This window comes from Anticarsia gemmatalis, chromosome 2 (genome assembly GCF_050436995.1).
Source record: "Anticarsia gemmatalis isolate Benzon Research Colony breed Stoneville strain chromosome 2, ilAntGemm2 primary, whole genome shotgun sequence".
NCBI classification, from domain to species: Eukaryota; Metazoa; Arthropoda; class Insecta; order Lepidoptera; family Erebidae; genus Anticarsia; species Anticarsia gemmatalis.
Genome location: NC_134746.1, coordinates 11,263,282 through 11,275,569, shown reverse-complemented (window position 1 = coordinate 11,275,569; position 12,288 = coordinate 11,263,282). Strand labels below are relative to the sequence as shown.

The following is a 12,288-nucleotide window of genomic DNA, read 5'->3' as shown; positions in this document are numbered from 1 at the left end:
TGTTTTCTTACAAAACAAAGTTACGGTTAAAGAATCGATTAACAAATACAAACATAAGACCGTCACTACAAAAAAAATAACAACTTGACGTACGTAAAGAAAGAAAAACACGACTACGCAACGTAACATAGCAACGCCCTACATTCTTAGACAAGTAGCGTACACTAGCGTACACCACCCGGAACGACTTCCGTTCACACGTTCTATTCGGCGCCTGCGACTCCGCCGGGGAGCCACATCTGCACATGCCCGTACGTCTCACCTGCCCGCATATTTTTACTTTTATACGCAAAAAATCTACCAGAATAATCGTTCTCACGTAAAAAGGTCATGTGAATGAATAATTTATATTAATAGCGTGTTTGTTTTTATCTTTCTTAATGATCGGTAAAATTGTGAGCCCTAACAAGGTCAATGTACTAAAGGTTCTTCTGAGTAATTATTTCTTATATTATAGCCATGAATTTGGTAAAAAACTATTGTGTTGAAATGAAACTATATTAAGTAGTATTCTGTCGAAGACTTTAAAAAGTATCTTAGCTATTAGATAATTTGACGAATTATTTTCATTCTCGTAGTTGCAGTGCAAGCAGACGTTAAATCATTACCAATGTTAACATTCTAAATGGCCTGGCATCAAGCTTGCAAGTTTTGTTTTAACTACATATTCATCTAATTAAACGATCTGTCAACATATCCGTTTGTTTAAAAACATTCCCACGTTATTCATTCAACCTTAACCCACCTTAAATCATAAGAGTAGGTACTGCGCAATAAAGTGTCTTCGAGACGGCATTAAACGAGACAAAAGCGATGATATAAATAGTGAGCTTTCACGCGGTTTATCAAAAGTGTCTGCGTCTTAAAATAATCGTCTGTTTATTAACAAAGTGTAGTACGCATGCGTCACACGACGCGGCGTCTGCTGGCGTTAGTGGACACGCAACGATAACACCAATATTTATTGTTTATTTTGAAGCGATACAAACTCCTGAAACCGACCTTCGTTATCGTAGTTATAGCTGTAAATGCCCCCTTTAAATTTGAAACGACGTCCTTCCCGAATTGTAGGACGGTCATACATTTAACTCTATCAATTCTCTTTCTCTTAATTTACTTTGTTCAAAAATAGGAATATAATTGTCGAAAGCCAGTTCTACAAACTATGTACATAAACCAAGTTCCATAAGATTTTTCGTTGATCAAAAGGGGACAGAGATTGAAAATTAAATATAATATTGAATGTAGGTCTTCTAAATTATAATAAATTAGTGCATTAGCTATCACTAGGCCAACAAACAAGAACGCAATTAGTAATAGATAATTATAATTCTCCACGCGCTAATAAAACGCTTGTTTTATGACAATTCGGCGGAAACTATTAGTCGCTACTTCTTCTGCAATAAAATGAAAGCACCTATTTTTATATCAAGTGTGACGATATTTATTTGTTTCATAATATTATGTCCCTATTATATCGAAGTAATGAAGCGTGCCGACGAGAAATATAATTACTAACATAAAGGTTTATAAATACTATTTTCTATTGCGTGCGCTTTTTATTGACTGTAGGAAGTAAACAATATAAATAAAACAGACACAGTAAATGCACTAAATAGAGCATTACTAGTACTGACTTATAATTTAATTAAAATTAGTTATTATAAAACAGTTGTTTCGTGTTAGAAGTCTAGCTACAATGCAAAACAAATAATAATAAATCTTTATCATGACTTTTTACTGTAGATATTATTAATTTACGATACTCAAATCCTTTTTACAAAGAATACATAAAAAATCCGATATTTTTCAGAATTCTATCATGCTCCTGCCTGAATAAAAAAAATCAAGTTTCATATTTAGAGTTCCGTAGTGACATCTATTATAGACAAATGAAACTGCAGTTTTGCTATTCCATGCTAGATGTCGCTATCCGTACTATTCGACAAGAGATGGCGCTACGTCACAACAGCTCAAGTCATACAAATAATTTAAAATATTTACCGAAGAAAACACATTTTGGCAATTAAAAACAGAATTATTATTCCGGCTTAATGAAACAGACAGACGAATAAAAACAGTTTACATTTAATGTCATATTTGTTTTGTCTGCGCAATGCGTGTTTGCGAAATTGGCTGATTAAACCGAGCGTAGACAAACATAACATTACTCGATTCTCATCACCTGCGTAATGTATCAAACATCAAAGACACTAAATCAAAACAATAAATGAAACTAGAAATCATGTTTGTAAAATGTTTATTTCCATAAATGACAGACTAAAACAACATATCTCAGCGAATACAACTCACTAACTTTGCATCACTATCTAATGATACCGGCGTATTTATAAAGCTGTTATGTTTCTAGACACTATAACATAATCACCTACGACACCGCTAAGCTGTATACTATACGTACAGAGTATGGCGAAGTGTTAGCCTGAAATAACATATTATAAGGAAAAGACTTGAAGCTATTTCCAGCGAAAAAAAATACACAAATCCCATTTTTATCGTGTAAAATATTCTGTTTTCGTATTTTTTATAGATCGCTGATATACACAAACGTAGATTTTCTACTCGTTAACAAACAATTCCTTTCCATAACATGTATATTTCAGACCTTAAGTCAACAACAAAGTTTTTTTCTTTTCATAACAAACTTTGCCATCAACTAGAATTAAATTATCACAAAATAGTTTTGACTAAAGAATATTGCAGATACAGGTTATATTGGTAAGCTTACTTATTGCAAAGTAATAGAGTATAATAATATAATATCTACAGCCAAGAAAATGCGATTCAGCCGCTGCATTTAAAATTATTAATTATAATCGAATATCATCATTTTTATAATAATTTCTGAATTCTAATAAATACATTTTCATAATATAAATAGAGATCAAAATAAGTTCTGTACAATAGGACTTTAATCGAGGGAACTCTAAATAGTCTACATATAACTTATATTCAATCGTAATACGTTTTGTAGTACAAATATATACATTATGGCGTATATTTAATAAAACCTGGTTGGAATATCAATCCCAGCTTTAAATAATCAAGCAAACGTGCATGGTACCCTCTCTTCCTAAGTTATGTCCCATATAAAGGACCTATTGCCATCTATCGGCCACATATCAAAACTCTCCGACCTTCCATCCAAACTATACGCCTCCCTATCTCTAACCAGCTACACAAAATATTGGTGTTCAATGTACCTTTGTTAATGCCTATTACAATATAACAAATTATCTTCATAATGTAGATAAAATAAGTAAGTGCGGTGCAAAACTCAAAAGGACACTCCAGACAGTATATTACCACCTATAAGTTCATAAGCGATACTTGTAATATCACTTATTGGTAATTATTGATTCGCAGGCTCCAAATCTAGCCAATGACAAATAAGTAAAAGGAATGCAAATGTGAAAGAAAAACACAAAATACCAAATAATATACCAGGTATGGTGATATGGACATTAACGTTCACACAATACTTTGCAAATAATCCCAAGGAAATGCTACCGATATACGATGTATAATATAGTAATATGATGTCTTTTCATCAAGAACGTCTGATATATTACACTCAATGTGTCCTAAATTCCATTACAACCAAGTGCAAGCAAAAACAACAAACAATTTACAAATAAAATGAACTTTCCTCAAAGATAAAATTATTGTCATACAAATGATATACGCGGCATACATCCAGAGAGCCTTACGCTACAAGTTATTATGAATAAACAAAGTTCTCATAAGATAACTACAGGTACGGGGGTTAGGAAATGAAATGGGAATACACTGCTTTTCAGTACAATCAAGATCAAATGACAGATTTTTAAATTAACCCCTTTATGTTTAAGACCTTAAATTGAATGACAACGACAGCAACGCGACGACACGATCAAATACACTAATTTCTACGGAAGTAATCAGAGTGGTAACTTGTTTAACGTTAACAAAATCGACACGCTTATGTTATGCGCTTCGATAGACACTTAAGCAATCATAGAGAAAATGCGATTAACATTTCGATCACGTTAACCTAAAGAAGACCTAAGAAGTCACGTTTTTAGCAGCGCGGGAAACGGTGTCTATGTATCAGAAGCACGGTGTTCCCCATACGTCATGGCTGTCCTTTCCATTCATTTTAAGTCTAAAATATTTCTAAAAGTACAGTTTTTCTCATAAATTCTCATCTGAAGATTTTTAGACTTCATCTATGTACTGTGTTTACCCAGTGTTTCATAAACAATGATAAAGTATATAATATCAAATCTGTAGTATTTGCACATTTTTAAAAGACTGTTACAATCTGCAAGTGATTCCCATTTTCAAGTTAGTACACAAACAGCTTATGTAACTATCTAACATAATAGCTTCTACAATAATAAACAAAGCGTTGCTCGGTTTACTTATAAATCACAAATATCAATTATATAGCGGGATACATGTTAATTTATATAATTTTGAGGATTACATACTTATTTACATCTCTTAATGTTGTTTTAGATAACAAGTGAACGGAATGTAATTGGAAATATATATTTTTTATTTCTTGGATACTTATACTTATTCCCAGTGACACTTCTTATTTTATAAGTTTCAATAAGCTTATCAGGTGGATTTTATTAACAGCTCTAAGGGCATGTTCATATCTGACGGAAAATTCGTCGCGTATTATCAGTCGCGTAACGATGACAAGTTGGTGCAAAGCCCATACTAGTTAAACTACGCCCTACGCATCTTCCATCAGATGTAAACCGACCCTTACTTTATCCGCCGGATGCGTTATCTGAGACTTATTCATAAGTCGTGAAACTGGTCTTTAGTTTGGGAAATATAATCAAGAATACATTCGAGAATTTCATATAAATTCAGTAGTTTGTTCTTCATAATATTGGATAAAAATTAAAAATTTAAATACATAAATCTTTAATGAAGTATATTTTTTTGTTGTTTTTCGTTTATAAGTTCCTATTCTATGGCAGTTAATAAGTTATACAAGACATGTACCGTATAACGTCGCCATTTCTCACTTTTACACGCGTTCTAAACAAGCTGTTGTGCATTATAACACGAAACATGATGTTTAAGTTTAATATAATTTCGAATGACAACAAATATTTAAGACGGTTCATTCGCGACAACAAATCGAACGATATCAATGGAAAACAGCTCCTATTACTTTATAATAAGAGTTAAAATCCCGTATACGTATGAATCGTTGTCGCAAAGAAATCCATAGATTTTCTATTAGCGAATAAATTACAAAGCATTTTCTCATGATATATGGCTTTATAAAATACATCATAATAGTTATACTCTTTCACTTAGCCGAGTTACATCGCTATAATAATTATTACACATTTTTCAATATAATTTCTAATACAGGTTTACACTCTAGAACAATAACTAGACGCTATCATTTATTAATATTAAAAAATAATATAATAATGTACATTCATAAGAAAACATAAGAGACAACCGAAATAATAAGATAATAAATATATTAAACGATCACTTCTTTAGGTCCCAATACTTTCCATCGTTTCGATTCATATCATAATTTGACTCGATCATCATTAAGATCAATCTTCATAAGCTATACACCAACACCCAGAAACAATTTGATAAAATTTTTGGCCTTTTAAAATTATCAATGCGTTTTATTTTCAACTCTGTTCGCCTTTAATAAGGTTCATTATGACTGCTGCAAATAAGGCTGTGTTCTAAAACTGAATAGATTAGTGCTTCACTATGCATCCAATCGTACTTTTTTTTATTACAGTACTGCATACATAAAGGCACCGCATAGACACATATTCGTTATTTTTTCGATTAATCTATCTTTTTTATTTTGCAACTTACAGCAGCCTATTAGGTGTTCGAAATTCAAAAGTAAACCTCTTTTTATAACGCCATTTGTGAGAATGTTCCATTTTATTCTTCAGAATAACACGGGTCTGTACCAACCTATATTTTCCTTTTTTTATACAATAATTAATTTTCTACTGTGATGTCGATATTTCTTTATAGCTTGCTTACATTTTTCTGATATGTAATAGTAAATAGGAGACATTAAAATTTTAGATAAATAAATCAGACGAATAACTAAACATTACGCGAAATACTGAAAGTTTTTAATAAATATAATTTCTATATTACTTAACCTAATCCGGAAGGCACTCTCTTGCGTACATCATGAAAAAATCATACAAACTTATAAACAACATAGAATTTTGAAAGGATTCTTGAATAAAATATCATTATAATCATTTATATATTCGACAGTACCTTCCCTTCATACAAGAGATTCAATTACCATTAATTTTACACTGGAATGATAATATAAACTCAGAACGGCTCAATATACACTGGTGTATCGGCTTCATAGGTAACCAATACAAAGATATCTAGAATACTATGCAATAGAAACAAATCAAGTGCTCGGTTATATTACATTATGACTAGTGTTACGGTTATGTGCACTTCGTACACGCGCCACAAGTTTCATATACATTTTAAACAGACAGACAAACTGTAGTTTTAAGACTTGTGGTTAAGCGTGTTACAACATCCGTTTCCTTCCATCACCTCACGCCGAAAATAATACGAAAAGAAAAAAAAACAAAAGTTTTTCGAACTAACCGAAGTATGAAGGAGTTTGTTGTCAACCCATTGAGAGGTTTTTGACAATAGTGACGTCATGGCTCCGTCGGTTGATTTCCTTAGCCTCTTTGGAGAGGTTTGATTCGACGAGCATTGAGTGACGTTTGGCGTTTATGTCCTTCTTCCTTCTGACGACGTCTGGGCTGTAAGGGTCTGACACGCGCCGGTCTAAGTTCACTTGACTGTGGGAACCTTGGCTGTTTGAGAACGATCCTTGTCTGTGTAGCGGCATGGCTGGTTGGTCTGTAGCGTTCGGGAGGTATGTTTGAAACGATGGCCTGTTCTGCGCCGCTTCCATAATGGAACCTTTGAAAAAAAAAAATTTTTGTTACGATTTTGTCGACATTTTAAAATTTTTACATAAAGATCTAGCTTGATGATCATCACACATTGAAAGAATATTTAGCATAAGAATTAAGTAAAACATTAAAAGTCATAGTTTGTACCCAATAATACGCAATCGAAGTTTATTGTCGATGATATTTACCCTAGCAAACATTATATGGTATGATAATTAATTAGTATTCGAGCAACAAAACTGTCATAATTACATAGTTTTATTACACACATATTATACATAACACCAAGAGTTTTAAGCAGGGCTAAGCATTCCTCTACTAAATAATGTAAACATGAAAAAAAATAAAATATTTAGTGTCTTTACGATTTTAAACTCTCGTGACTTGAACACATAATATTATATTGTACCGGGGCTTTAACGCGATTGTAAATGTCGGGTAAACAAATAAGGTATCCTAACCTTAAATTTTCAATCGCGTTTATGACCCGGTACATTATAATATTATTTAGTGTACTATTTTATTCAAACGAATATGTCCTTCATTGTCCAAAGTTTAAATTATGAGCGAGTTGACAGTAAAAATTCCTACTACATCGATCAAAATAAGAAATTATGAGATGATATTGGCAAATATTTGTTTGAAACTGTCCTTAGTTTCACCAATGTACCTATATAACTAATAATAATAAAATTGGTCAAAGGTTTTAACACGTTCGCTGCCTCTGACGCGTATGTGCGTATTACGAAACGCATACGCATACGCGTCGGGGGCAGCGAACGTGTAATGATTATATGTGGCTACAAATAAAAGCAAGCAAACATAGATATAAAATGCACATATATATAGATAACTGAATCACCTCCACACTGCTAACTTGGTATCTTGTTAATGACCTACAATGGGGCAAACAAAACATATTTTAACATACCAGTCGACATATCGCTAAAAAGATGAAAGAAAAAAAAAAATATTTTCTATAATATCTACAAAAAATAAAATATAATTTGTGACAACAGTAGGATATCATTATAAAATCAATTCTATAGATAATCAAATTCAAACCAGTTTTTTTGTATTCATATGGTGTTTCATAAATTTCTTAATTTCGTCATCTCTTTAGCGAAATATCATATTATACAAAAGCAGTCGGGAAACTTATAAGCCTATGTTGACATAGCACAAAAGAAATTATTTGATTATAAGCTTCTTAACCGATAAATTACATTGTGAAATAGATAGTGAATGGTATTTAAAAACGTGTTAATAACTAGTTAACTTTGTTTTGTGCATTGTGAACTGAGCTTAAGGCAGCACTCAATTTGGAAGCATTTTGATTTTTTTGTAGGAAAAACGCGTTCAAATTGAGTATAATCTTAGTATGTTAAGTGTAAATACAAAGAAAAGAAGAAGTAAAGCTATTGTGAATATCAACATTGGTGTTTATTTATTATTAATTGGTGTTGATACTAAAGGCACTTAAACAAACATATCGTAATTCATAGACATTTTCACGAGGTCAAGTAATGATTACGGATCTTTACTCGCCAAGATGACATGGCGACTGCGCCACGCTAAGTATCCAAACAATTAAAATGAATGGCAGTTTATAATTTTGAAAACTATAAACTGCCATTCATTCTTTTTAAATGTTTTTTTTTTCTTTAAATCGTTTAGATACGTATATGTAAGGGCCTTAAGTGATAAATAAAATTAAGTTTAATTTGTGTAATTTACAAAGACCCTAGGATCAAGTTGTATTTTGTTTTGTTATAGTTATTCTTACCGAGCGTGCGCACGAGCCAGGGTGCGACGGACTGCTTCTGATTGACAGCTGCTTGGACTTCGTTCAGGGCGACCGTTAGCTGGTGACTTAGCTCCTGTAATACAAATATTTTGGCATTTAGTCTATATTCTTAACTAACGTAAATCTTGACTAACGTAAATGCGAGTTTTTGAGGATGGATGTACGCTTGTAACTCTTCCACCCTCCCACCTTCCTTTTTTTATATAAGTTTTAACGCTATTGAATAGATAAGCTACCGTTAAATGTACCTCAGAAACCGGGGGTTAGTTGATGAGGTTAGGTAAAAGCCTAATAGTCTATATTGCAGCATATAATAGGTCATGTTTAATATTAATAGGAATATAAAACTTAGTGTATGTACCTGATTGCTGCACTGCGCCTGCACATGTGCCAGTTTGACCTGCGCTAGTTCCAGCTCTAAGTCCCGCACTCGCTGTCGCAGCCGCGCCTCTGTCTCGCTTGAGCCTTCCTTCTCATCGCCTTTTTGTTCTGTTTCTGAACAAAGTAACGAATTTGTTACAAGATGCAGTAGTTTAAACAATATTTACAATTGTGTTTTGAGTTGATCAAATATTTTGAAGTGTTTATGCGTACGAATTGTACCGATTAGACAGATAATAGGGCTCAAAATATTGCATAAATGACGTATATAAAAATACTATCTAATTAATAGTTAGTAATTCGATTCTATTTGCAGCCTAATACTCAAAAACCATTTGATCAAATCAAAAATAGCGGATCACAAAATTTTATTATATTGATTGTAGAAAAACATAATCATAAACAATATTATCTTCATTCGATAAATTATCAAATACAGATTTATATCAGATACACAGCAACATTCAGAATATAACACGAACTCACGATGACTTACCTTCTTTGTTATCTTTCTGCGCGAGCTTGAGACTGCAGTTGACGCAGTCCTTGACAGAGTCCTGCATGTGGTGCAGCTGCTTGTCGAGCCGCGCGCAGATCTCGCGGTAGTCGCGCGCCACCGCCGCGTAGTGCACGGCCTCCTTCTGACTCTCCTCCGACGATGAACGAGCCTGTACCAACGATAAAATACTGCTGAATTTTTTATTTGATATATTTTTTCGTTAGCTCTTTATGTGTCCTCACTGCTGGGCAAGGATCTCAACTTTTTTTCTTTCAAATAGGTCTGTTTTGTACCCCGCCATGACGTACCAGCAAATGCCGATATATCATCATGCCACCTGCGTAGTGGTCGGCCTCGACAGCGGTGTCTATCGTGTTTCATGTTACATAATAAAATGTGTTATAAAAGTACTGATAAATAAAATATTTGCTATCATGTTGAATGTTATCTTTTAATAGTCAATTTGTTTATATTTGATATCTGTGTTTTGATAAGTATGTTTAATTTCAATGTTGGCAGTGCAAAAATTAAGTCCCGAGATAGAAAAAAAACTAATTAAATGTATTTTTTATTTCAATGATTTTTAAGTTTCTGGAATACGTCACTCCTTTTTTTAGAGCCTTTTCGTATGACAGATGGCGAATAATAATAACACCGTTAGTTTCTATCTCTTTAATAAAAACAATAAATATCTGATACACCTGCAACCGCATGCCGTTCTAATAAAATCTTAATCAGCCACATTATGTTGACCATATACTACAACCTCTACTTGTACACTATTTGCAGTTTGCACTAATTGCGAAACCGAAAGACATTATATACTATTATACCAGTACATTACCTGGAATAAATACAAACAAGTTATAAAGGACTAGTATATAAATACTTCTTAGAAGCTAAGCTATTTATAACTACCGTCATCTCGCTAATTAAATATTCACAGACAACTTATAAATCTTAGTATAATATAATTATTAATATTAATAATTACCTCAGTCAACTGTGATTCAAGGACCTCTTTCTCTTGTTGCAGCTGTGTGTTGATGACCTTCAGCCTCTCCAGTTCCACGTTTATTTTCTCTTTTTCTGCTGACTCTATTATATACAAAGAGACATATATAGTCGATTATAGCATTGAATAGTGAACACTCTGTTAACACTAAATTATGCCTAAACAGAGTATGGATGGTAGGCCATAACAGATTATCTTTGTAACAGTCACATAGGTTTAATTCAAAAATAGTTTAACGATTTAAGATAATAATCTGTGGGAATAATAGTGATTGTACTGTAGAAGTTTAAAAACAAAGTATTGTTTATACCTTTAATGAATTTCTCATATTCTTGTTGATGTTTCTGTAAGCGTTTGACTTTGATACTGCACGCTAACTTCACGATCTGACGAGAAGATTCCTCCGCGCGGCATTTCTTTGGCAATGTTACCCTGAAAATAGAAATATTTTTAAAACAACTGACAATTAGCAATTATATTAAAGCATTAATCAACAATGTCTCGTCCTTCCCATGTTAAATAAGAGTCGGCACAACTTGTTCTCTTCTTCCACTCATCTTTATCAACCGTCATCACTGAATTAACCCAATTCTTTCCATATATCCTTTTTCAGACATTAATATTACCACACTTAACGGAAATATTTTTTTTCTTTTCAGACAATGTGTTTAGCAACTTACCAAACATATAAATGCCCGTTCTAAAGGTTAAAATTGACTATTAATAAAAGAGAATACCACTTAGAAATCTTACTGATAATACTTGAATGTTGTCGTACCTAAAGTATTTGAGCACTCCCTCAAAGTCGTGCTGCAGCAGATCTTTGCGGGAGCGAGAGAGCAGCGCCAGCGCTACTTGGAACAACGTGTCTATGCCTTGTAGCAGGAACACGTCCAGTATGTGGTATACCTGGAAATAACAATATGTTTAAAACTAGAAATAGACGATGCGTGCGTTGTATGTATACATGCAAGTATGACGTATTGATAATGCGATTCAAAATATCTCACAATCGAAATAGTGCGTGTGTCCTGGAGTCCAGAAATGCAGGGTTGCCCTAGTATAGGTTCCAGTCCATCCATAATAGTTTACTCTAAGTGTCATGTTTATTGTTTTTTTCTCTTTTTGTATGAAACTAATCTTGTAATGGAAAATAAACACATTTTTTTATTGACTCGATTAAATAAACTTTTCTTGTGCGACTAATGAAAGCTGCGTTTTGTATACTGATTTCCACAAAAACATCGTACATGGTCAGCTTGTTTAAAGTTAACTTACCAATGGTAGTGGGAAGCGAGCAGTGAACACAGTAAGGAACCACTGTGACGCGAACATGTGCGGCTCTACGCCTAGCTCTTGGAAGTGAGCGCGCAAGTCATTTAGTTGCTCCTGAAATATAAACGAAGGAATCAAATGTCTTATAGTAAACTGTCTTGATACGGGTCTTTATCAGGATGTCCACACAAAACTGTTAAAGTATCTTTAAGGCTTTTGTTATTTTTGTTGGAACTTTTAGGGTTACATGTTCAGATTTGAACCATCTCCCTTTAAATAATGATAAAAAAAAATCTTTAAGGCTGTAAACTATTGGTCAAAAGAATCCGTA

The 12,288-nt window shown here is 33.1% G+C and overlaps 1 protein-coding gene across 6 annotated transcripts in view; it reads right to left on the bottom strand.

Annotated features, from left to right (window-relative positions):
• Positions 1–2,243: 2,243 nt before the first annotated feature.
• Positions 2,244–12,288, bottom strand: part of LOC142984699 (rab GTPase-activating protein 1-like) — a 36,093-nt gene continuing 26,048 nt past the window's right edge. For 4 of the 6 annotated variants that reach the window (XM_076132454.1, XM_076132455.1, XM_076132471.1 and 1 more), the window contains 8 exons: positions 11,961–12,071; positions 11,461–11,591; positions 10,993–11,114; positions 10,662–10,765; positions 9,665–9,836; positions 9,149–9,282; positions 8,767–8,860; positions 2,244–6,987 (listed from right to left, as the gene is read on the bottom strand). In XM_076132454.1, coding sequence (XP_075988569.1) covers positions 6,683–6,987; positions 8,767–8,860; positions 9,149–9,282; positions 9,665–9,836; positions 10,662–10,765; positions 10,993–11,114; positions 11,461–11,591; positions 11,961–12,071 — 1,173 coding nt within the window. In that variant the 3' untranslated portion in view covers positions 2,244–6,682. Of the gene's footprint in view, positions 6,988–7,842; positions 7,877–8,766; positions 8,861–9,148; positions 9,283–9,664; positions 9,837–10,386; positions 10,512–10,661; positions 10,766–10,992; positions 11,115–11,460; positions 11,592–11,960; positions 12,072–12,288 lie in introns of those variants that run through there. The other 2 variants (XM_076132461.1, XM_076132487.1) reach the window with 2 other exon arrangements.